Source organism: Drosophila willistoni, chromosome 3R (assembly GCF_018902025.1).
Source record: "Drosophila willistoni isolate 14030-0811.24 chromosome 3R, UCI_dwil_1.1, whole genome shotgun sequence".
NCBI classification, from domain to species: domain Eukaryota; kingdom Metazoa; phylum Arthropoda; class Insecta; order Diptera; family Drosophilidae; genus Drosophila; species Drosophila willistoni.
In genome coordinates this window covers 26,799,540-26,822,733 of record NC_061086.1, presented here as the reverse complement: position 1 = coordinate 26,822,733, position 23,194 = coordinate 26,799,540, and the positions used below count along the sequence as shown (strand labels likewise).

Genomic DNA, 23,194 nt, shown 5'->3' with positions numbered 1-23,194 from the left:
ACATAAAATGAGTCACGGCCACGCCTCGAATCCTTCTCCACCCCCCCAAAAAATGTTATTAATTATGCCAATGCAAAGTTTTTCCTCATTTAGGCTTACATTGTTATTGTTATTGCTGTTGTTGTTGAGTTAATGCATAAATTAATAGAAAATGCATTGTGTATATTTAATTATTTACAGTAAATCTTTAGCAGGTAATTTTGATTTTTGTCCATGGGCTTATAAATATTTAATTTATTATTTATTTATATATGCATTTTGTTTGCAGAAAATTTTGCGGAATTTAAGTTTCAATAATGCAGCATAATCTGGAGAAAATTAATAAATTAGATGCACATACATAATTACTTTAAAGTGATGAAATTTTGTTTGCTTGAAAGCAAATGGTTTTAAAATTCCACTTTCTTACATTCTAATTTATAATTTATAGAATTCCTTTTTTTAAATCCAATCAATTATGTTTAAATCTGCTTGAGCCATTATTCAAATTAGTTTATTTAAATCAAACTGCAAGTCAAGACTAAACATTAATTTCGCATATTTGGCATTTCTCTCTCTCTCTCTCTTTCTCTCACTTTTTCTTTAGGCAAATACGTTTCGTATTTATTTATTTGTCAGTCCATTAAATAAGAAATAAATTCTGTATAGAAAATTGAGCCAAACACAATATTTGTCAAGCATAGATCATGGGAATGAGGAGCTGAAAGCTTCTCACATCCAGTGAAGATTGGTCCTGGCCCATTAATTTGCACAAATCCGCGTAAATATTTGTACACAAATTGCATCTGTTTGGTAACATTTCGAGCATTTGCTCATTTGTGGAAGTCAACAAAACATTTCCATAATGGCCAAATATGGCATAGGGCAAGAGGCTTCATCTCTTGCCAATCTAATGTCTGTAGTTCTCCAGTTCCATTTCCATTTCCATTTGGATTGCCAGGTAGCAGGTGCCATGCTTGGGATGTTCGTGTGTTTGCGAGACCAAATTTTGAATCGCCAGTTGCCCCGCCGTTAGGTTATTTGTGCTCATTGATTTATGCAACGCCATCTTGGTCTACCTTTGCCACTGAGTTTCACCCAGTCCTGTTCTTATTCCAGCTCCCACTTCTACTCCTACTCCTAAGACTGCTACGTTTCCGCCTATGCCTTGCCTTGGGCTTGCTTTGGCAAATGCATTATTCAAAATTGGCTTTCCCTCTCTCTCCCTCCCTCAAGCACACCCACATAGACACACACACACACACAGAATCGTTGTCGACCGAAAATCACCCTGGGGTAAAGTGATTTAGCATGTACCTTGGCCCCTTAACCGCATTGCAATTGTAATTACCCGAATGGCTTCCGCACCCAGTATTCAGCTGAATCCCTTCCCTCATTTTTGGCCCAATTTTTATTGGTCGTGCAATGCTGCAATTAGTTCCAAATCATAAGCAGCACTTCCGTTTGGTCACCACCCCCCACCCCCAAAGCCCCAACCCTCTCTTCAATTGTGCTGCACCATTGCAATTGCGTGCAAATTTAAAATTTTCAACAAAAACGATACAAAACCACCAACCACAACAGACAACAGATATAACAATAATCACAATGGCTTTCAAAATGTGTGCAATTCCTTTTTTCCAGTTTTTTTTTTTTGTACAATTTATAAAGGTTCGTGTTGAATAGGGTGTTAATCCTCGGAAATTTAAACAGATAAACCAAAATATATATTCCACTGTGAGATATGCAAATGAGCTGAACCAGAAATTTACAAAAGATTTGTACATTAATCTCAATGAAACCAAAAATGTGGGATTCGGAATTGAAGTACCAAATGTGGGAATTCCATAAACATAAATAAAAGTGAATATTAGTCGAACTAAGTTAGTTTAAAACATTTTAGAGTTAACACATTTATTTACATGTACAATAACTGTATTAACCCTTTAGAGCAACATTTAGTCATATTTTTGAGTCGAAAATTATAAGGCATATGAAACGTTAGAAATTTGTTGAATATAATGAATACTTGACCAGCCTATTGCATACTTTGAGGCGCAAAGTTCCGCCCTAGACTCTGCTATGATATAAGACTTTATGCAGGGTTAGGATAACATTGAATTCATCGAGTTAATATCTTTTTATTCAGAGATATAGAATAAAAATATGTATAAAATTAGAAAATATAAAAGCTAAAAATAGACCAAAACTGAGACTATTTTGTTTTCTGTTGTGTCTCATTTAAATGCTCAATTTAGTTGGATTATTGTGCTAAAATTAATGTCCATAAGTAAATAACTTCATGAAAATCTCTGCACTAAATTAAACACAAAATGTTGCACTTTGGAAACGAAAACGTAATTTACACATACATATACATATATACATATATGGATATATAGTCGAATGGAGGTTGTTTTAAAAGTTTGGAATTTTAATTTTTGCCTGACCACGAGCATTTCTACCTGCAGTCGATTTGTAGCAACCGCCAGCTCATGCCTCACTCTCTCCCTCTCTCTTGCTCTCCAAAGTGCAGCCTCGAACCTGAAACATATTCAACCATATCCTTTCATATTGTTGTTGTTGTTAGCATTGCGTACTGCGTGTATCTGGAGTGTATCTGTGTATTTATAATTTATATGCATTGTCAGCGAGCGCAGGTTGGCTGTTTCCCCAGGGACCCTTTTACCCATGCCATGGCATCGTCCTGCCAACTGCAGCATTCATTCGGCTGCAGATTGTTTTATGCGTTTGCACACACGAGCACTCGAATTCCATTGAGATGGAGTGGGGTGGGGAAAGAGCTGGAGTGGGTCTGCGATATTGCATTGTTGCATATTTAGCAATAATAAAATATTTAGTGCCATTTCCATAAATTTATTATCGCCAATGCACACACTCACACACACACACACATGCAGAATACAGGGCTCACTCATTCATTCATTGAGTACACACAAAAGTCAGATGAAGGCTGAGGAGAGAGGTGTTTTTTCTGCCCGCCAATACTTATGCCCCCACACCCTTAACCCCTGATTGCAGGTTAAATATTATAAATGAGCCATAAAAATTGCAATTGCCTTTGCAGTAGTTCGTTACCTGAGGCCTGAGCAATATGATAAATTTCTATTCGATGGCAGCTGCTGGGCGCCATAATCGCTGTAGTCGAAAAATCTTGTAGTAATCACCCCCTGACTACACCACCACTCAGCCTCCAGTCCCAGTCCTAACTACCCTCCTAAATGACAATCTGCATTCAAATGGCTTTAGCCTTACATGATAAATTACACACCTTGGCCTTTTCAATTTGTGCAAGGGGTTTGGGAAGATTTGCAAATTGTTGCATTGCACAAATATTTTCCAGACATTTGGGGGCATTCATGTTTCGCAGTGTGGGCAAAACAAAAGCCAAAAGCCGTTGAAGAATTTATGGCCTTGCACTATGATTGCAGGTGCAACGACTGGGGATGGAATGAATAATGGGTACTATATAATAAATATCTCTTTATCTATTATATGACATATCATATTGAGTTTCTATACAATGATATTGATATGATATTGTTAATATGATACAAATTTTGAATTCTTAATTCGAATTTCACAATTAAGAGTTTTAGTTGGTTTTTTTAGCTGCAATTTTTATTCCATGTCCCCGAATCAAGAAGCATTTTCCGCCTCATTGAGTATAAATATGTAGCATCAACAACTGAGTAATCCGTCCTTATAAACAACTAGATTTTTAACGCCTCTTTTGCCTCTAGTCTACCATTAATTAAACTAGTCTACTAAGACTATAAAGATCTAAAAGTATATGCAAAATATTCTTAAACAATTCTCATGTAGTAACATTTTTGATTTGATTGAAATTATTTTAGTTTTATAACTTAATGGAAAATCGCCTAAAAGTATAGTTCATTGAACGCACACTTTCAGCGTTTGTGATATTTGATAGTGTCCTTTGGTCTTGTATTTGTATTGTGTGTGTGTTCTTTCTATCTATTTATGTCAATCTATTTTCTTCCGTTTTTTTGTTGTTTTTTATGTTTTTGTATTATCAATAAGGATACAGATAAAGTAAATACTCGATGATGTAATATATACGAAAATAATATTCCATTTATTTATTTATTTATATTTCAACATTTGTTTTGTTCTCTCCATTGCTATTATGGTCGTTCCTACTGTTCTTGTTGTTGCTCTCTCCATAAATTGTCGCTAAATGATAATCATAAACAATTTTGTCGCTGTAATTCCAGTTTGTAGTCTCCGACCAAGAGGGGGAGTGCGGGGGCAATGTGGCGGGTTTGTATAGTATACCGAATGATAAATGTGCTTAGGTCGCGCCGAGTGTCAATTGTGTGTACAGATTTTCCATATACTTTTGCCATTATATTTATGGTCTATATGCTTATTCAGTAAATATTCACACATTTGCAGAGAGAAAGAGAGAGAGCAATAGAGTGAGTTGAAATCAATTGAGTAAATATATATATATGAACTATTTATTCAATTGAAGTGATTTTTAGTGGTAGCAACATATTTTGAATGACTTTATTTTGTTCTCGCAATTTCAATAGCAAAGACTACTCAAGTCTGAAAGATAAAATTCTCTATTTGTCCGAACATAACAACTTGTGTCTTCTGTCTGTCCGTTGTCTTTGAGAGAAAGAGCCTTAACCAGGCCATAGCCTTTGGCCCAAAGTTGCAATATTATAACGTTGCACAAAACTTTCCAGTTGCAATAATTCGGATGTGCGAACTTTTTAAAGTTTTTGTACTCATCAATTGCTGCTGCTGCTGCTCCTGCTGACGGCAGGGGGATGAAAATAAAAGGGAATCACTAGGTTAGTCCAACTAGTAAGCAGCTCAAGTTGCCATCATCCGGTTGAAGGCAATGGGCGTATGCTCGGAGTGCGGTCCAGGTCAGAGGAGTATGCTTTTTGGTCAGCTGCAGCACGCAGTTCCTTTTGTTAATGATACTCTTGCCAAATATCAGAAAAAGAGACTAGGGCAGCATGAGGCAAAGGGCAGGGGAATCATCGTCGTCGTCGTCGTCGTCCTCGTCATCATCATCATCATCATCGTCGTGGATATGGAAAGGAAAGGATGCCAGGATGCCAAAACAGGAGTCGGTGCAATGAGGGGCAACCATTTTGTGGATTTATTGACATTCTGTGATGTTATTAAAGTTGATTGCCAGAGACTGTGCACGTTTTTGGCTTAGACGAAGTGCCTTATATCTGCCTCTGCTTCTAGCTCTTCTTCTTCTGCTTGTGTGTCTGTGGCATCAAAATGCAGCTCAGCTTCCACAAAATGCATTGGATTGCAAACAGTGGAGTGGAAACACAGCTCAGTGCGGTCAATTCGAAAGAAACAATAGCCAGACACACCACAGAAGGGACACAAAAAGGAGGCAGCTGCAGTATAATTCAAAAAGAATCGGAGTGATGAGGGGCTTGACATGGCGGTAGCATCATTGTCATCATCATCAAGTCTAATATGCGCATTATTGGTTTTGTCCTGTTCAGATCTCCTGTTCTATTCTGTTCTGTTCCCTTTTTTGGTTTGGCTCTGCAGTTATCCTTAATATGCCTTGCATGTTAATATGCTTATCCTGCGTGTTCTTGTGTGCGGTCCTCACACACACACACACAAAGCACTCACTGCCAACTCGTGATGCAAATATGAAATGCAAATTCTGTGGACCAGAATATTACAGGAAAATAAAAGTAGGTATTCCTATATACCCTATATACTCATTCGCAAGGTAAAGTGAACCAGAATTAAAATATATTTCATTTATTTGCCTGGTCCTTAGGCAAACTCTGATTTACTGAATTGACAATGTAGATCGGTAAAGGTTTGAAAGAGTATACACACTTTGGCCTATGTAAATATTATATTGCCATTTGATTTTGCCTTTTCTCTTTCATTTTTCATTGCTGCCTAAGTAAATCTAATAAAAGGAAAAAAGTAACACAAAATGTGCGTAGCCAACAAAATCCTTTTGATCTTGTTTTTTAATTTTTAGCATTTAATTTTGTTCCCATCTCTTTCGTTTTCAGGTCTCTCTCTCTCACTGGTTCTCTGTCTCTTTCTTGGTCTTACTTTCTCTATGCCTTTATTTCGTTTCGTGCTCAAGTTGCTTTGTTTGTGGCAACACATGGCGTATACTTTATATATATATATAAGTGAAAACTCAATTTCGTATGCTAAAATTTTGTTGATGAAAAAATGAAATTTGGGTTATTGTGTTGTTTGCTATTGCAAATTTCATCAGACGCATATTAAATTGTTGAACACCCTTGTATATTAATAGAATTTCTGTTTTACTAAGTGGCTTCTACTACATGCAAATATTGTAGGTATATTAAAATTGATTTTCAATTTAATATGAGAAAAGTTTCATCCTCAAATGGCCTACTTTTTTGCTCTTTTCACTGTAAATGCGGTAAATACCCTTTCTTTGGAAACTCAATCTGTTATTGTTAACAAATGCTTTTTGGCACTTGAAACAAATTACTACAGATTTCCACTTTTCATGTCAACAATAACAATAACAACAACAACGACAACAATGAGTGAAGAATAGTGTGACTAAGGATAGCGGAAAATCGAGAAAAGCTGGCTAACAAGGTAAAAAAGCTGGCTCAAATACACAGTGACAGCATGATAAAAAGCGAATCAAAAAGAAGTGAGTCCAGTCCAAAAGAAAAGAAAAAAACATTGTACAAAATTTTAAATTCTTTTAAATTTGTGTTGAGTTTATTTATAATTTCCATTAGCGAAACTTAAGTCTTAATTTAAATCACATTTTCTTTTTGTTTCTTGAAACGAGTTAATGTTTATAATGGCTTACTTGCTCTCTGATTTTTTCAAGTGTATAAAAAAACAAGTTAAGCCTTAGAGCCAGGGTCGAAGGGAATGGATCGTCAAGATTGTGTGTGTGTGTGTGTGTGTGTGTGTGTGTGTGTGTGTGTGTGTGTGAATAACAACATTTTTAACATATTTTCTTTTTGTTGTGTTGCGCGCCAACCTTTATGCAATTTATTTCTGCACGTTTTTCGCGTGTTGGCTTTTCTTGTTTTTTTTCACTCACTCTTTATATGTATGTATCTTTATGTTTTGGTGTTTTCCTTTTTGTTCTGCTCGGTTACAAAGTATGCCTGGCGGCTGGTAGGGCAAAGTACAATCTTTTGCTTGTCTTTCACTTCAACGGCAGAAGTCAGATTTTGAGTTGAACATGGCAGATCCGACTTTGAATACTCTTTTATAGTTTAGTTGCTTATTAGCACAATTTTTTATTCGTTTACTATAAAGAAAGTCACAGTTTATGAATTTTTGATTTTATCATTAAATGTTCTGTAATAAGAGTATCAGTAAATTTGGCTTTACTCTTTTGGAACATTTTTTTTCTTCTTGGTCAAAAGGTAAAGCGGTTACGTTGAAAAAGGCGAAAAGTGGCTTAGCTCGCGGCGGTCAAACGTTTTACCTTTAAGACTGAACTTCAACATTGTTTGGCCAACAAATGCGAAACACAAATCTGAGATACTTTCGAACAGGAGTGAGCTAAAGTTTAAAGTTCACAAAACAATGGCGTAAGTTAAGGTTAAGCCAGAAATAGTTAGCTGGCAACCAGTTCCCCAGCACCTATCAACCCACTCACCAAACCAAAATCCCCTGCTGTTTGCTTATGCAGCTCAAGTCGCCACGCTTGACACATTTCTCGAGAGACGCCCGCACATTCTTGTCATCATCGCTGGCATTTGCCATAGTTGTTGTTGTTGTTGCTGTTGTTGTCCAGCTGTAGCCGTAGCAACTTGTCAACGCAGTCATCAATGTCGGGCGTGACAGCATCAGCGCCTGTAAGTATGCCATGCTTTTGCAATGTTCGCACATTTAGCTTCTTGTAACTCTCCTGCTCCCTGCTCTCCAGCCCTTGCTCTTGCCCTGTCCTGTTCGTGTTCCTTATCTGTCCTTAAACATGTTGCATGCCTCTGTCACTGGGTTTCTGTGCCAATGACCAGCATATAAAGAAAAGTCGCAGGATGAGAAAAAGTGGTCAGTACGTCAACTGATGGACAGGCCACTTGCAGCTACTGCTAACAAATATTAATGAGAAAATGCTGCCAAACGTGATCAACATTAAGTCAAAGAAAATTGTTAATAATTTTCGCGTTAGAATACTAAATGACAGAACAAAGCAAATTAGGTTAAAGATGTTTAAAGGGAAGCTCATAACATCTATAAAAATTATTGAATAAATGTTTAGTGCCTTTGGTTAACTTAAGCTTAACTTAACTTTAGCTGTATATACTTTTAACTGTAATATTCCCCCATAGATCTTCATCGTATTTTGGCTAAACCTCAAGCCAACAGTCCTAACGTTTTGTGGCCTCGATTAATAATGTTAAATTGTTAGACGAACCCTTTTTTCTTTTCTCGGAGCTGTGATTCCCTCTCCTAGCATATGCATGACTTCTATGATTATTGTCATTTCGATTGCCCAAAGTTTCCCCCTAATACAGCACGTGCTGCATGGCCATGGACTCCGTTCTCTTGTTCCCCCTAAGCGCAATTCAGTTGCCGGAAGCAAAACCACAAAAAAAAAATAGAAAAAGAATGTCACGTGCAAAAAACTTTCTTAATTTAAAAGAAATTTTCAAACAAACTCAATTAAATAATTTCAGGCACAAATAAAGATGAAAATGTGACAGAGAGAAGGAAAATTCTAGGTAGACTAACGGCATAAGCTTTTCACAGTTTTTACACGCCATTCTTCGCACACACACACACACACACAGCGACACTCGCAACATTCCTCTTTTTGCTCTCTTGCAAGACAATTTTAATGCCACAAAATTTTTAATTGAGTTAATCCTAAAAACCACATGCTGGCTAACGAGCCAGATGCCAGTTTCCTTGTTCTAACTAATTTGCTGCATGCCATAGATAGACTGACTAAGAGAAAGAGATAGAGGGTAGAGGGTAAAGTACTCATCCTGCCACCATTACACTCGGAGAGTAGCGCATTGGGAGGTGAGGCAATAGGGGGAAGAGCACACATGTTGCCTTCGAGGCAAGTTCATGTCCAGATAACTGCAGCTGTACCTAATGATTATTACTTTTCCTTCTTCAAGTTGGCTAGGAAAAACTAGTTGGAAACAACTTTTAAATATATATAGCTCAGTTTTCATTCCCTACGTCAAGAAGACGACTAAAACTAACCAAAAAAAAAAAAACAAAATATGGAAGATCCAGAGGACTTTTTATTTGGACCATCAGAAGTTATGAGTTTTATGAAACAATTGGAAGATATTATAGCAGCCAATAAATCAGAGTATATATATATTTTTCATCAAAAATTAATCTAGAAATTGATGGCTACTTATTCTGTTGCTTGTAATTTCGCAGTAACACCAAAGAGAAGGATGTAAAGACACCGGAAGTTGATATTACAGCTGGTGTGACAGAAGACAATTTTATAGTCATTCGACGAATGCCAAAGGGTAAGAAATCCTATGGTGCCTCAAAGTCCGTGTCAAGACGAACCCACAAGCCGGTTAATGTGAATCAGATGTCGTTTATGCGTCAAGTCGATGTGACTAAAAAACAACGTCAACAGGCGTTTGAGGAACGCCATCGAGTGGCTGAGAATTTTCGCAGGCAAGTTGAGTTAGATTTGAAAAGGAGAGCTTTATTTATTGAATATTCTCACTCAGATTGGGCAACGATGATTTTCGTAAAAATAATTATGAGCGTGCCATTTTAATGTATACCAAAGGTTTATCGTATATTAATGATACGCCAGTTCTCTATTGTAATCGTGCTTTGGCTTTTGTAAAGTAAGTTTTAGAGAGATTTTAAGCTAGATATTTCTATACTTAAGTTTCTTTTACTCTGATAAGGAAACGTGAATATAACTTGGCTCTATTGGATTTGGATTATGTCTTGCATAAATTAAATCCCAAATGTATGAAAGCTTGGCTCTATCGTGCTGGCACCATGAAACGTATGAATAACGAAACTGGATTCGAATCAGCCATAAATATGGCTCGCAAATACCAAAGAACAGAAAAGGATACTGCATATTTACAAATGTTTTTGGAAAAAGTGCGTTCGGATTTCTAAATGGGGCACTTTTGCATTCATATAGATTTTTATCTTTAAACAACAAATTTTCAAAATTGTTGGCTGTCAGCCTCGTTTCCGTTCTCTTCCTGCCCATCAAGCCCACTTTTTATGTTGTGTAATATCGATTGCAATACCTTTTATTTTCAACTCTATTCATTTACTGTCACATGCAATCTATTTACTCTCAAATATTAACTCTAAAAAACAAAAGGAAATTTAAATAAAATTACAAAACCAAAAAAAAAAAAAAACAACAAGAAAGCAATAACAGCAATAGCAACAACACGAACAACAACAAGAACTATGTGAGTGGTGAATGAAATTTGCAATTTTTGCATAAATTCAATAAAAATTCCTATTGTCATGAGAATATTTGCCAATATACAATATAGAAGCCATTGGGTAGAGGTTTGGGAGAAAGAATTTAGAGGATAAGAGAGGAGAGATTGGGAAGCCGCACCACCCCAACTCCCACCCACACGATAAGGGCCACTTATACGCTTCGTTTGGTATACATATACTCTCCATCCAGACTCCTGCTCCTCCTCTTTCCCCCTCAAGAGACCTAGACCACAAAAGACTGACGCTACGGCTAGAAATACGGGTCATGGTAGCAATTGTGGGAGTGACTGTTAGGGGGAGTGGCGGCACTAGCTTTGTAGGTGTTGCCATTGAAGTAGAGTTTGCAGTGCTTTCAATATGGCGCCAACACCATTTGCATTTGCATTTGGGTCCAAGACTCGGAGCACACACACCAGGCACGAGGACCAGTTCCAGTTTCCCTATAATGAAATGCAGTTCAAATGCTTGGGGTATGAACTTTTGTCACAACAGCAAGCCAAGGCTAGGATGCCAATAGCATGGGCTTGGGGGAGGGGTGAGTGTAGATGACCCGGAGGGAGGTTTGCATTGTCGTCAGTGGGTTGTAAACTAGCAAACAAACGCAACGGAAGTGCCACAAAAAGGGTTTCACTGTTTGTCAATTGTGTGCGGCCGCAGGAGTCGACACCTAAAACACAAATATAACCCACTTTCCACATCAACTAGAGATTGGAGTGTGTAACTATCGGTTTACTCTAGAGCCCGTGCCAATACCATAAGTATTAAGAGTCCAACTAGGTGTCCCATGCAATACATTTAAATTCTAATTTCGATTTGCTTGTTTTGCATTCCATAAGTATTTCAATATTTCCTATTTCGATTTGTCCATCTCTAATCTCAATCTTTCGCCATATAAACCTAACCGTGTAGGTGTATATGGGGGACATTTCCCTGCTGACACGGTAACCTGACTGACACCAGATTCACGGATGACAACTGGACGGAGCCAATGTTCACACCAATCTTAAGAAAAATGCAAAAATGTGTTTGGTTTTACCAGAGACTGCTCTGCTCTAATCAACAGCAACTGACATTGCCACTCCTGTATGGTGGGGCCACGCCCATCGCTTGTAATCAATGCTGTAAACACTTATTTTTGTGGTTGGCCCACAGTCACAGTCATAGCCACAACAACAACAACAAGAACAGCAACAACTACAGAAAAAGGAGCAACAATGGGTGAAGCAGCAGCAACCGCCTTTTGGCATTGCAATTTGTGCCACAGTTGCAAAGTTTTGTTCTTACTTCGAAGCTGTGTCGCCTGTCTCCTATGCTCCTTGCCGTCATACATTGTATTGTAGCTTTTCCTATGGTTTTTGCAATCAGAGAGAGAGAGAGAGGAGTAAAATTGTAATAGAAGGTTGGCCAGCTTTAGCCTTTGGATTTTTGTTTTGGTTGCTTGCAGCAGCAACATTGCGGCTTTTTATAGGTGTGGCATAGAAAATTGTAAGATTGTTTTGTGGCTTTGCAGATTCAGATTCAGATAGAGAACAAGAACAAGCGAACAAGAGAGAGAGAGTGAGAGGGCACAAAAGAGTTAGAAATTGGAAGCAGGCGACAGAAGATGTAAAATGAAGGGGATTTTGGATTTTTTGTTGGTAATTCGACTTTAATGCTGTTTACATGAAAGTGTAAATGGTTATTGGCAGAGATGCCAAGAGATTTCAACAATATAAAAGCCAAATGCGAAAAGTTTTTTAATCACATTTTAGTTGTACGTTAAAGTTTTGCCAACATTTTCACAAGTCAAAGGCTTTAAAAAAAATGGGCAAACAATCTAATTCCCTTATGGCACTCTCAGTCAGCCAGTCAGTCAGTCAACTTCAAGATGGATCTTCATAAATCACAGCTCATTGCACTTTGGCTGATCCCAAAATGGCTTTCAACTCAGCTAAGGAAAACAAGTTTTCCCAAAAGGATCCTCTGCTGCTCATAAACTCATTTTCCAAACTATATTCCTTTCAATGTCTCCTTTCTGTTGTTGTTGCTGTTGCTGTTGCTGCTGTCCAGTGTTTTCGGGTTGTGTTTAGTTTTCAAGTTGCGGTTCGTGGCTACGCATCGTGGCAGCTTCTTGGCCAGAAAGTAATTTTGGCCTTTATCTGTTATGCGGTTTGAACAGCCAAGGCATGCTCTTGTTTTCCTTTTTCGTTTTTTGTGTCTTGGCCTTTTTGGTTGTAATATTTGTTGGTTTAGCATTTCAGTTTACTGTTGCTGCTGTTGTTTTGCCACTTCCGGAACTCATTTTGACTTGCTGCTGCTTTTTTTTTGTTCCTTGGCTTTTTTGTCTTTTTTTTTTTTGCTGCTTTGTTTTTGCTTTTGGTTTGAGTGAACGGAAGTGTGGGTTGGAATTGCACTTTGCCTTTGGTGAAAGTTTTCATTTTGTTCGGCTGCGTATGGCAAGTTCTCAATGTTTGGTGTTTTGGGCTAAAATTGACTTTAGTTGGTGCTGACATTTGCCTGGATATTTCTGTGGAGCTAGCAGCAAGGATCTAGGGTGTGAATGAACAAGTTTTTCATTAAGCTGGCAGCATATTTGCTTTAATATCTCCCTGCCTGTCATTTAGATCTGGCAGTTCATTTAAAGTTCTTCTTTTTAATTAGCCACGACTTGGACAGTTTTTCTTTTCAGGGATTTCCCCCCTCTGCGACTCCCTGATAAGCTTATCTATTGACATTTGTTGTTTTTTCCTTCGTTTGAGGGTCGGTTTATTGAATGTTTATTTGCTTTGTTGATTTCGATTTTCCCAACGAATGGACAAACGAATATTTGAAATGCAAACAGCAAAGCCGAAACTGAATAGAAAGAAGGAGGACACTAGCTTAAGGCAAAAGCCCCCACACTTCAGACCCAATAAGAAGATATAAAGTAGAAAAAAGAAGAACTGGTGGCCGGGAATGGGAAACTATGAGCACGCCTGCCAGCAATGAACGTTAAATAAGGGAATATATTGGCGATATTGAGGAACATGAAAGTGAGAATCGATTCATGACGATGATATGGCACAAAAAAAAGCAGACGACTGTGGCACACAGACAAACGGACAAGGAGGCAAATGCCGGCTAGGAGTGTGACTACGTCGACACACGGTGAATTAGCAATTGACATTTGGTTAGTCCTGGTATTTGGCGTTTGGGATGAATACCTGCTAGCCAAGTCCTAAAGGACAAGCCATGCACTGAAAGAAATCTGTGTGAGTAACCGTTCATCACTTCATTGTCGTATTCTGTTAGGTTCGGCGATCTATATTCAGCAGTTGATCATACTGAATACTTGAAAAGAACAAAATACATCCCAATTTTCTCAGTGTACTTCACGTGTGGTGCTCATTGTGCCGCCCATTGAGAACAACATACGACTACTTACTTGTGGCACTTCTCACTCACCCACAGCAAATAACCTAAGGAAATATATTCACGTTGCTTTTTCATTATTCATGACAACTTGCTCTTGGCCCGGTGGTTGCCTGAGGTAGCTGTAACTGAGTCAAAGCAAATAATACACAGATACAAACACACACACACACACACATATACACAGTTAGTCACATGAGAGGGATGAAACAACAACAACAGCCACTACAATAACAAATAACAAAGATGACAATAAAAAGCAGTAAAACAATTTCCCCATAGTCAAAGTCAAATGTAGTAAGATGAAAAAAAATAAAGAAAAGAAGAACCAAAATAGGAAGATGTGGAAAAAGGAAACTAATATTTTAAGAAAACAACACACGGCAGCACACTAAGAGGGGGGCGAAATACTGAAGTACTGAAACTCAAGCGTGTGTGCCTGAGTAGGGTAAAATGAATGAAAGAGGGGAATAGGATTGCGAATATGTGAGAGTGGGCCCAAAAAAGCAGGCAACAGTTTTTGTTCTTTCACTTTGTTTCCTGTTTCCTGGTGTGTGTGTTGCTTTTGCTGTTGCTCCTGCTGCAAGTGGCCTGGCCATCATCAAATTCAAGTGACATATTTAGACAGCTAAGCAAGTTCGACTCCCAAGGTGAAGTGGAAGCCGTTGGCAATTTTCAGTGTCTAGACCGAAAGAAAAAAATAAAGAAATATGCAGCGGGGGTTGTAAGACAACCCCACAGAAATGACGGGAACGCAAAAGGAGCGGCAAACGGATGAGAGAAGAGAAGATGCCACCGACCCACGACAGTTGCTTTTAATAATAAAATCATTGAGCATCAAAGCATAAAACTCAGTCAAGTGCAACATAAGCTTAAAGACCAATTCGTGTGCTCCAGCTGAGGGGGGTGCTGCTACTGGTGCAGGGGTAGAAAAGGTAAAAAACCATACCACCTTCCCCACTTGCGTGTGTTCAATTCGATTTTTGGTATTCTCTGTATTTTTTTGTGTTTTCCTCTCCCTCTGTTTTCATTTTGTATCTCCCTTATTTATTGTTGAATGTGATTTAATGTTATTTTTACAGCCAAATTAGTTGGCTTTTGATGTGCGTTTAACTTTTCTGCTTAAAGTTTATAAAAAACAAGCCAAAAGAAGTGTAAAAAAAACATACACACAAATTTCGGTTGAAACAGAGGAAAAAGCTGGATTTATGACTTACGCATTTTGTTTATGTGTGTGTGTGTGTGTGTGTTGTGTATTGTGCAGTCATAAAGATACTTTCGTCATAAAAACCTTTGCGGTGGCACATGTGTATCATGAATGTATCTTATAGATACTTTAACTGTAAGTGCAACTGTTACTTGAAGCATTTTCTCTGGACTCACTTATTTGAATGCCAATTTTAGCTTAACTCAAGAGCCATCATTTCAACATGTTGCAATTGTAATTACCCAAAAAGTAAATGGCAGTTGGAATAGCAATTTGAATTTCCATCTACAATTGTTAGATATTAGTTTCTTAAGATATCAGTTTCAAGTGCTGCTTCTTTTGTCTAAGTAGTAAGCAGCAGTCAATTATTTTAGTTTAACTCAAAATGTTGTGTTTTTGGCTTTTATTATGTGGCTTTTTGATGATTGATGAATGCAATGGAAACTTATGTTTCCATGTTCTCTTATTTAATTGAAATTTGAGTACAACAGAGATGAAATTTCAAACAATTTCAAGAAATACATACATACATGCAAACTTTGTCTATGACTACTAAAACATTTTAATTTAATTTTAGTTAACATGTGATTTGGTTGGTTAAACAAAGCAAACTTTTACTGAAAAAATATCTATTAAATAAAAGAAAAATGTTATTAGTTAGACTTTTTTAAATATAAGGACTTTTTTAAAGTCTCTTTCCCTTTAAATCAGCATTATATTATGATAATAATTATATATCCTTAAACGAATAAACGGAACAAATATACTAGATCAAAATTGACCTCTTAATAAACCTCTAATTCCATAACCAATTTATAAATATCTTTCTCATTCCAGAAAATATTTTAATATATAAATTAAAATGAAACTTCAAAACATATTGAAACTAAAAGCCAACATTATATCGAATCGATACAACTACAAAAGATGCCAAGCTCAAACTCAATCTTCGGCTGCCTAAATGACAACTCAATTTCAATTTCCCCCTTACTTGAGAAACAAATTGATTTATAATTTAAATTAAATGTTTCGTCATTCAACCAAAAACAAGGCACTTAAATAACTAACTATGCCAGACAAGTATAGAGAGGCAAAAGGACTGAAGAGACAATCCTTTCAGGCAGTTCAAGCCAAAATCAAAGGCATCTGAGGGAACGTGACATCTTAATGGCATTTGCAATTGCTTGCCAAGTGGCTCAAAAGGGGAATCCCCTTTTGTCGCTACTAGTTGGTTGCTTCCGCTTTTCACCCCCACCACTACAAGCTCCTCCTCCTTCCTCTTCTTCTTCAATTTTCTCTCGCTCATTGACATCATTTTCATTTATTTACTTTTGTGCTTGTTATTTTGTACAAATTGTTAATTATTTTCATTGTGCTTGTTATGGAACTTTTTGGCCACACCCCTCACCAACTCAGTCCCCCCCTAACAAAACTCGCCAACATTCGCTTTATTCTGCCCGCATTTGGCGTTGCTCCTGTTGTCTATTTTGTGTTTTTTTTTTGTGTTGGTGTTGTCCTTAAGGATTTTTGGCATTTAATTAAGCACAATCAAGTTGACATTTTAAACAATTTAAACAAGCAAACAGACGTCGCGACACCAGTTCACCTCCTTCTCCCCTGTTCCGTCTATCTCTTTGCTTTGGCTTTGACTACTTTGGCGCATATTAAAACGCTTTATGACCAAAGGCCAATTGGCAACGACTCGGGGAGAGAGAGAAAGAGAGCTGTAAGCAGAGAATGAGAATGATAGTCCTAAAAGCCTAGCCGCAGGCTCTAGTCAGAAAATCGATAAATGAGTCTACCTCCAGCTCAAACCCATTTAGCCCCTTTAACCCAACCATCTCCCCCCTCTTTCACTTTGCTATTAATTATGTCTTTTGCCGTTTTGTCGTTTGTATTTAAAAGGGAGAAGTTGGCCAACAGCAGAGAGCAATTAAGTTGCTAGGAAAATTCTCTCGTCTGTTACTAAAACCTAGGCCCCAGACCACATTTCCATTGCCTTTTGGTCAGTCACATAATACGTATCAATGGACATGTTTGGACCAACTCCCAAACTCCCTCCCTCTCTCTCTCTCTCTCTCTCTTTGCCCACCTCTTCATTTTGTCTACGTGACCAGCAAAGTAATTCATATGAAAATTTAATTTGTTTGGCCCCGCAAAAAGTGAACGAAACGAAACGAAATGGTTTTTACGTTTCTAACCGCATGTGAAAATAAATATTATTAGGCTTGACCATCTCGGATGCCGCCGCCATTGGATGCCGCTGCTGCTGCTGCTGCATCATGAAATATGAAAAATTATTGCATATTTAGCAATAAACAGAAATTTTGTGCGGTTTGGCTTGTTTTGGCTTTATGCTGGCCATGTTGAAAGTGTGGGTGTGGGTGTGGGTGCGCGTGTGTGTGTGTGAGCCTGGGTGTGTATGTCAACACACAACCAAAAATACCGCAAAGTATGCCCCACAATTTTTCCGGTTTTTTAATGATTTGTTCTTTATTTTTTTTCGTTAGAATTTGATTGCATGAACCGCAATTTGAATGATGTTTGGTATTTGTGGTCATGGCTATTGATATCGATATACTGATTTGATTTCGTATTAATATTTGACCTTCTCTCTCTTTCCCTCTCTCTCTCCCGGCTATTAAGTGAGTTGTCCTAGTTAAATGATGGCAAACCGTAAACAAGATTGATTAAGATTATAACAAGAAATTTATAAAATTATTTCACTTAAATTGAATATGTTATCTCTGTTGGATAAAAGAAATGCATGCCATTTCATTTTATATCTTGTTCAATCGATTAAAGTTTAAGTTAATTTCTAGTATTTTAATTAGCAAGATAAAATCACTTAACAAGATGCTACATTAGATGCATGTGGTCAATCATGAGAGAATCTCAGTTTGCATGCATAACCAATCATTGATTGGATTGGCCCCTTCACTTAAACAAACTAATCCATTTCGTTATTCGTTTTCTCATTTCCACACTTATCGTTTATCGGCCATATTTCAATTGCAAATGGTAAACTCATTAGCCCAACAAGGCAGAAAATGCCAAGTACAAGGCAAACTCCAAGACAAACTCCAACTCCCCAGCACCCTGCACCCAAGAGTCCAAAGACAGCAAAGTAAACTTGGAAGCTGCAGACCGACTCCGAGTCGGAGTCAGTTGAATTGCCATGCAAATAAAGACCATTGAAATAATTACCGAGGCAGTTTTGCTCCCGTTTGCTAGGAATTTGCATTGCAATGGCCAGAGTCACCTTACCCTCTGGCCAGGGCCAATCTGCATTTGGCCGACCGCAGCATCTGGCAGCTCCTTTTGGACAAACGCTTTAAATTTCATTAAATCTGCTCACTTCGTTTGCCAATGCAATCAACAAAGCGCAAAACCAGCAGCAGCAGCAGCTAAACGAGGTGAATGGGGTCAGGGGGGAATGAAGGAATAAGAAAGCGGCAGCGTCTCTGCATTTCATTTACAACGCCTCAAGTGCTTGAAATCTACTTAGATCCAGGAGGGAACTGGGGTAAAGACTATGACTACGACGACAGGAATGAAGAAGGATGACGAAGGACGATGCTGGTGCTAGAAGTGGTGGCTTCTCTTAACCTCACGTAATTAACTTGCTTTTGCTTTTGTTTTGCTACTTTCTTTTTCTTTTTGATACCCTTCACATATTTGGTCATATTCCTTATGTCTGACCAATTTGTTACAGCTTAAAATAAAATTTAAAATTTTCTAATTATTGACAATTTTTATTTTCTTTCCTAAGATATTTTAAAAATATTTTATTTATCAAGAGGGAGAGAGAGAGAGAAATAGAGAGAGAGAGAGAGAGAGAGCATTAGACTTAATTCTAATTATTAGTTCGTTAGTTCTTTTGCTTGTCTACTGTGCAAAAGTTAGTTTGATCCACTTTACGCGAGGATTTTAGTTTAATTTCTTGCAATTTTTTTCTTTTTCTCTACAGTTTTTAGTTTTCCCTCTTATTCGTCACCCAACCACCCACCCACCCAACCAACCACTGGGCTGAGTTTGTATTGCGCTTTCGCTTTTCTCTAATTTCTTTGCGCTATTTTTCACAAGTTGGTTTGGTTTTACTTTTTTCTTCTTTTCTTGGTTATTTTTTTGCACTTGGCGCCTGTTCTAAGTGAAAAAGTAAACAGAAATCCATTAGCTTGGCAATCATTGACGGCGCCGCCAGCGGCATTCTCTCTCCCTCCCTCTCGAGTTCCCCCCGAGTTCTCTCATTCTGTATCTCTGACTTCGTATGGGCAGAGTTGGAGGTCAGTGTGGCTTTTATAAATTACTGCCATCAAGACATTTGTTCCATTTCTTTCTTGTTGCTCCAATTGACACGAAGTAAACTTAATGCTAAATTTAGGGTGTTTTAGGTGTTTAAATGAGGACCTATTCCATATCTATTTTGTAGCCCAAATCAATAGAAGCCCGTATGTGCTCTTTGAGATTTATGAAACCATTGCGCAATGATTCTTGGGTTAGGAACTCTTTGACCTTAGTTTCGGTGTCACAGAATACCAGATTATCGGTGTGATCGATTAACTTTTGCAGGTCGGTGGGGAAACAATAGAGAATCAATAATATGGAACTTGACGCATCGGCCTGACGACACAGATCACTCGATAGCTTCGATATGCCCTGGGCGGCTGTGTAATCCAATCCTGTTATCCGATGACCATCAATTACCACTGTGATCTTGAAATCCGCCTGTGTGCACGCTTTCAATACGCGCTCCCTGAGATAATTGATGGCCGGAAAGTAGATGCCATTGCCGGGGGTTACACAAATGTATTGCATATCATCCAGCTCCTGTATCTTGACATGAATCTCAGGACGTGCCCAAAGGAATAGCAAATGCAGAGCCGTCACAATGATGCTCACAAATAGGCCAACCTCCACACCAAACAGCACGCACACGCAGAAGCATAATAGCCAAATCCCGAAATCCCGTTTCGATTCACGCCACAGACGCAAAGGTAATTTGAAATCCAATAGCGTGAATATCGAACAAATCAAAATTGCTGCCAATGTTGCTTCCGGAATGTAGTTGAAGTAAGGACTGAGATAGCTTAAAGCTAGCAAAACAATTATACCTGCAAACGCACAGACAGTGAAAGGAGAAACTTGAATTGCCAACTTTGAGCCAAGTTAACAAAACTTACCCAAATACAAATTTGCCATTGGCGTCTTAAGGCCACATGCCGTACTAATAGCATAACGAGTGAAGGCTCCCGATGAGGGCATAGCCTGGACACAGGAGCCAAACATGTTGCAAAGGCCAACAGTGAGAAGTTCTTGATTCGTATCGACAAGACCCTTTGGAGCTGCCAAAAATAACAAAATTTGAGGTAAGTGAAAGGGTTGTTGAATTTGTAATTTACAACTTACTTAGTTTTCCAATCGATATGTTGGTTAGTATGCCAACAATTGGTATTACTATAATGCCAATATTCAATTCCTTTAGTACCTCCCAAAAGCTATATGTACGCTCTGGCGTTTCAATGCTTAAACTGGGCACTGTGAAGTTGGGCAAACTGGATAAAGCACTTTTGCCCAACGAATATGGCACCTGACCCGTCTGACCCAACCAAATGAAACTGACAATGCCAGCAATCAGTACGATTAATGTGTTTCTTGAGGTAGATAAGTAGCGGCAACATATGCGTAATAACTTGCCACGTTTCTCATTCCGCGACACGCGCTCCAGCAACTAAATTAAGTTATAGAAATTTTGTATGTAAAGCGCAGAAATCATTTAAATGAACAATAAACTTACCTCGAGGAGCAGTAAGAAAACTATGGCACAAGTGCCCATTATTAAATCAGCGATATTCGCCTCATCGATGCGAGAACTGAGAGTTTTCACCGAACTGAGAAGGCCCGCAACTAAGTACTTGATGCCAAGTAATACTTTAAGTTGTGATTCAATTACCAAAATGGCAGTGGCCGAGGAAAATGCCTTGATAACCGGCATTGAAATGAACTCAAAAATGAAACCTGCAAACGGGAATAACATACATTTACTAACATACATACTCAAAAGACCTCTAAATGAAGATGACGGATATAATGTAGATTTTATTTTTTAGCAAGTTGATTAGCAACTGTTTGATTACAACTTTAAGTACGCTGGGTAAATATTTTTATCTGTAAATGTGTTAATTTTGATCAGTTTGAATGACTTATTCATGCCTAGACAGCGTGCCCAAACCAAATATCATCTCAATTAGGTTCTTGAACCGCTTCAAATCGGATATTCCAGACAATCTACTAAAGTGGTTTGCGCTATGCTCGTGAATGTAATAAAAAAAAGCACACACCTCTCTTAAGTTCAGGGCTACATACATATACATACATACATACATATATATGCACATAGTTCATTTAAGTCAATTTAGAACTATTTATATCTAGAGGTATATTATGAGATCAACTCACCCATTTTCAGTGTGCCCATAATGATCTGCACGATGCCGCTTAGGAATGTCAAGAGGAAGGCAAACTCAATGGGACGACCCACAGTGAATTGAACACTAACCAAAGCCACCAGACTTGTCGGACCAATAATAACCTTATCGATGGAGCCAAATATCAAATAGATCAAAGGTCCAATAAATGCCGAACACAAGCCGTATCGAGCCGGCAGACCAGCGAGAAGGGCACAGGCTATACTCTCGGGTATTATGGTGAGTCCCAGGGTAATGCCACTGATAAAATCATCAATACCCCATTCCATATTATAGGCAGGTAGCCATTGAAACATTGGCACATGACGCAATACGCGGCGTTTCCATTTACTTGGCGGTGGGTCTTTTCTCTCCGTTTCAGTGCCATTGTTATCACTTTTTGGCAGGAGCCGTACAATAGTTGCCTTTTTTTGCTGTTCAGCTTCCGTCTCCAATTGCGGATACATTTCGAAATTGATGCGAGATCTTTACGCCACGAAACGCGAATTGAAAATGATGTTATATTCGCTCGACTTGCTGATACAAATCCAAATAGATCATCTTGCGGCTAAGCTTGTTTGCTTAAAATATCAGAGCTTTTTTGGCACGCTCAATTGCATATGTGTATAAGATATAATATATATGTGTATATAGTAGGAGAGAAATCAGCTGATTCCATTTGATTTCGTCCCATTTTTCTTTTGCCTTGCATTTGTCGTAAACATTGCTCTAATTATGGCATTGTCACGTTTAGACTTATCAATCGTTATCGCCTGATACCATATGTCTCGATTCTTAAGCCACGCCCACTTCTACTCCCTAATTATTAAGTCAATATTTACAAGTTAAGCCTGACACTTTGGTACTGGTTACGCCTGTCTGGAAATTCACTTAGACGCAACCACGAAAACAGAGTCCGAGATCACGACGACAATCACCAAAATTTAGTTAATTACCTGTTAATTGGCGGTCAAATGAGATAATATCTAGATTAAATAGTGTGAATTATGGCACAGCTATGTAAATTTTTCATATTGTCAAAGACCTGAGAACTGCAGAGAGGAGGACGTGAGGTAAGAGCTTTGTGCAGGATGTAGTAAAAGTATGTCAAAGACGTAGATAAAAACTTGCAAATGAATGAAAATTTTAAACCACAGCTAATCGAAACAATCTCAAATATTTGCAACATTAAATGGGAATAAACTAATTGTTTTCGTTTACCTATAACAGTTGCCCATTCTAATAAACTGAACAAAGTTAATAAAAATAATTGCTTTTGGATCCAACACATAGACAGTCAAATAAATCGCTTTTTGAAATGAATTTTCGAATGTCTTGTGATTAAGAAATTAATGACAACTTTGTATACCAAAAGTTAAATACGTTTTCTAGGCCATAATTTTTGGAAGTCTGTTGCATATTTAAGGGATCGATATTCCAGATTTTATATGGTTAACTTTCGATTTCTCCACTACGATTGCTTTATATTAGAAGGTGATAACTTTGTGGTTTTAAAAGGATCTTATTGTTAATAGAAATGAAAGGCCATACCAAATCCAACACCGTAGACTGTGAAATACTATTAAAAGTTTAACTAATGTTGATACATTATTGAACATTTGAAATTCGAGTTCAATGTTAGAAAGATCATTTCATAAGAAGGTACAAGGAC

At 37.9% G+C, this 23,194-nt stretch overlaps 3 protein-coding genes across 3 annotated transcripts; 1 reads left to right on the top strand and 2 right to left on the bottom strand.

The window, feature by feature from the left end:
* Positions 1-7,311: 7,311 nt before the first annotated feature.
* LOC124459787 lies at positions 7,312-8,225 on the bottom strand. Its single transcript, XM_047009408.1, has 2 exons — positions 7,649-8,225; positions 7,312-7,551 (listed from the first exon to the last, which is right to left on the bottom strand). The coding sequence occupies exons 1-2, from the start codon at positions 7,879-7,881 to the stop codon at positions 7,422-7,424; spliced, it is 363 nt and encodes a 120-aa protein (XP_046865364.1). The 5' UTR covers positions 7,882-8,225; the 3' UTR covers positions 7,312-7,421.
* Positions 8,226-9,150: 925 nt separating this feature from the next.
* Positions 9,151-10,357, top strand: LOC6647363. Its single transcript, XM_002069706.4, has 4 exons — positions 9,151-9,322; positions 9,397-9,648; positions 9,705-9,827; positions 9,891-10,357. The coding sequence occupies exons 1-4, from the start codon at positions 9,231-9,233 to the stop codon at positions 10,111-10,113; spliced, it is 690 nt and encodes a 229-aa protein (XP_002069742.4). The 5' UTR covers positions 9,151-9,230; the 3' UTR covers positions 10,114-10,357.
* Positions 10,358-19,146: 8,789 nt separating this feature from the next.
* On the bottom strand, positions 19,147-22,002 carry LOC6647364 (sodium-independent sulfate anion transporter). Its single transcript, XM_002069707.3, has 5 exons — positions 21,515-22,002; positions 20,853-21,073; positions 20,465-20,786; positions 20,239-20,400; positions 19,147-20,169 (listed from the first exon to the last, which is right to left on the bottom strand). The coding sequence occupies exons 1-5, from the start codon at positions 21,987-21,989 to the stop codon at positions 19,466-19,468; spliced, it is 1,884 nt and encodes a 627-aa protein (XP_002069743.1). The 5' UTR covers positions 21,990-22,002; the 3' UTR covers positions 19,147-19,465.
* Between the last annotated feature and the right edge of the window lie 1,192 nt (positions 22,003-23,194).